Source organism: Condylura cristata, unplaced genomic scaffold (genome assembly GCF_000260355.1).
Source record: "Condylura cristata isolate star-nosed mole 26May11 unplaced genomic scaffold, ConCri1.0 scaffold00042, whole genome shotgun sequence".
NCBI classification, from domain to species: Eukaryota; Metazoa; Chordata; class Mammalia; order Eulipotyphla; family Talpidae; genus Condylura; species Condylura cristata.
Window position 1 is genome coordinate 6197209 of NW_004567143.1, and position 1676 is coordinate 6198884.

Sequence of the window (1676 nt, forward strand, 5' to 3'; positions counted from 1 at the left end):
CGTCCCGGGGCGGGCGCCCGACGCCAGGTCCGCTGCCACGGCCTCCCAGCAGGCGTCGCAGCGCCCCCTCACCGTTGAGGATGACCGCGCACTCCAGCAGGGCCTCGTAGTTCTCGCTCTCGTTTATCACGGACACGGAAGCAAGGATCACAGACGTGATGGCGTGGATTACCTCTATGTTCTTTTTCTGTGAGTGAAAAAAACCAAAGTACAATGAAATGAACTTAAGAATCGATTACTTACAGCAACTTTAAAACTTACCGAATACAGTTTAAGAGAAAAAGAACAAGCCACACTTCTGCTCACTGTAACAGCAAAGCAAAGCTGAACACAGTTAACTGTGTGAAAAGAACACCAATGGTGAACATGGGACTGAAGCAGGGAGGGCTGGGGGCACCCTGGGGGTGCAGGGGCGAGTCACAGCGACATGAGGTACCGGCAGCCACCTGAGGACCCGTCCTCGGCCGGGGGTGCCCCCAGGGAGCAGCAGGCCCCTCCTGTCCCCAGCCGCCCCCTCGACACTGGGTGTCGGTGGATCCACCCGTTCTGCTCCCTGCTCTGTCTCTGGGGAGCCCCCCACGCCCACCCCTGGTGTGCAAGAAAAAAACCTTGAGGCAAGAGGAAGGGCCTGGGAAGACACTTATCGTAGCCCTCGCTGGCTGTGACTTCCAGCGTCGGGCTTTTTCTTAAAACGCGACCACACAGGACAAACGGCCACTTTCTAAGAGACAAGGGGCAGCCTCCGCCTCAAGAGCGACCCTACCGTCTCGGCGGCCTCCGCGTCGCCGTGCCCGGGGCCTTCCGCCGGCCAGCCGGCCCCCGGGCTCCCGAGCAGCAGCGCCGCCAGCCAGCCCCGCAGCCTCCGCCACAGCTCCTCCTTCTGCTTCCGCGGCAGCTCGTCCAGCAGCTCGGCGAGGTCGAAGGGGTCGGAGGCATCTCTCTGAGGCACGTGACAGGGCTGGGTGTCAGGTCAAACTCCTCACCCTTCTGGCGACCACACCCAGAGAAAAGCTCGCGTGGCGACTTCGTTTCCAGTCGAGAGCGCAGCTCTACTCTTCAAAATTCACCCCCGGGGAGTACGGCGGCCCCTGCGCTCGCTCTGGGGAGCTGCAACCCCCACTCTGCAAAGCCCCTGATACACCAACGCGTGTGGACGTCCGCCTGTCCAGCCAGCAGGAGCGTGCTGGCGCTGCTGGGCCTCCCCGGCCCCCCAGGCCGTCCCATCGGCCAGCGAGGCCCCAGCGCCCGGCACGCCTGCGCCCCGTCCGGCCTGATGCCGCAAACAGCCCCAGAGCGCCCTCAGACAGCGACAGTCCTGGACACTGAGCCCCAGAACGTCCCCGCCCGGGGGTGCAGCCAGTAACAGCAAGTCACCAGCAGCTGTGGGGCGCAGCCCACGAGCGCGGAAAGCGACCCCACGGCCCACTCACGCATGGCGGGGGGCCCCCAATGCCAGGGGGGCCGGTGGGCCAAGCCCCGAGGGACTCTGGGCAACAGGGAGGGACACTCTGGAGCAGCGTCAGGCCCGGACGGCCACAGTCATCAGGGGGCGGGAGCGGCGCGTGGGGCGGCCGTGGACGCGACGGATGCTCCTCGGCCACCCGCATCACGGCGCTGGGCTGCACCAAACTAGGGGCGTCGTCGGCAACAGGAGCCGCCCGAGGCCCAGTGGGGCG

General features: G+C 65.3%; 1 protein-coding gene across 1 annotated transcript in view; it reads right to left on the minus strand.

Annotated features, from left to right (window-relative positions):
* Positions 1 to 1607, minus strand: part of NCAPG2 (non-SMC condensin II complex, subunit G2) — a 39585-nt gene extending 37978 nt beyond the window's left edge. The window contains 3 exon segments of the mRNA XM_004695952.2: positions 73 to 187; positions 764 to 940; positions 1431 to 1607. Coding sequence (XP_004696009.2) covers positions 73 to 187; positions 764 to 940; positions 1431 to 1607 — 469 coding nt within the window.
* Positions 1608 to 1676: the final 69 nt, after the last annotated feature.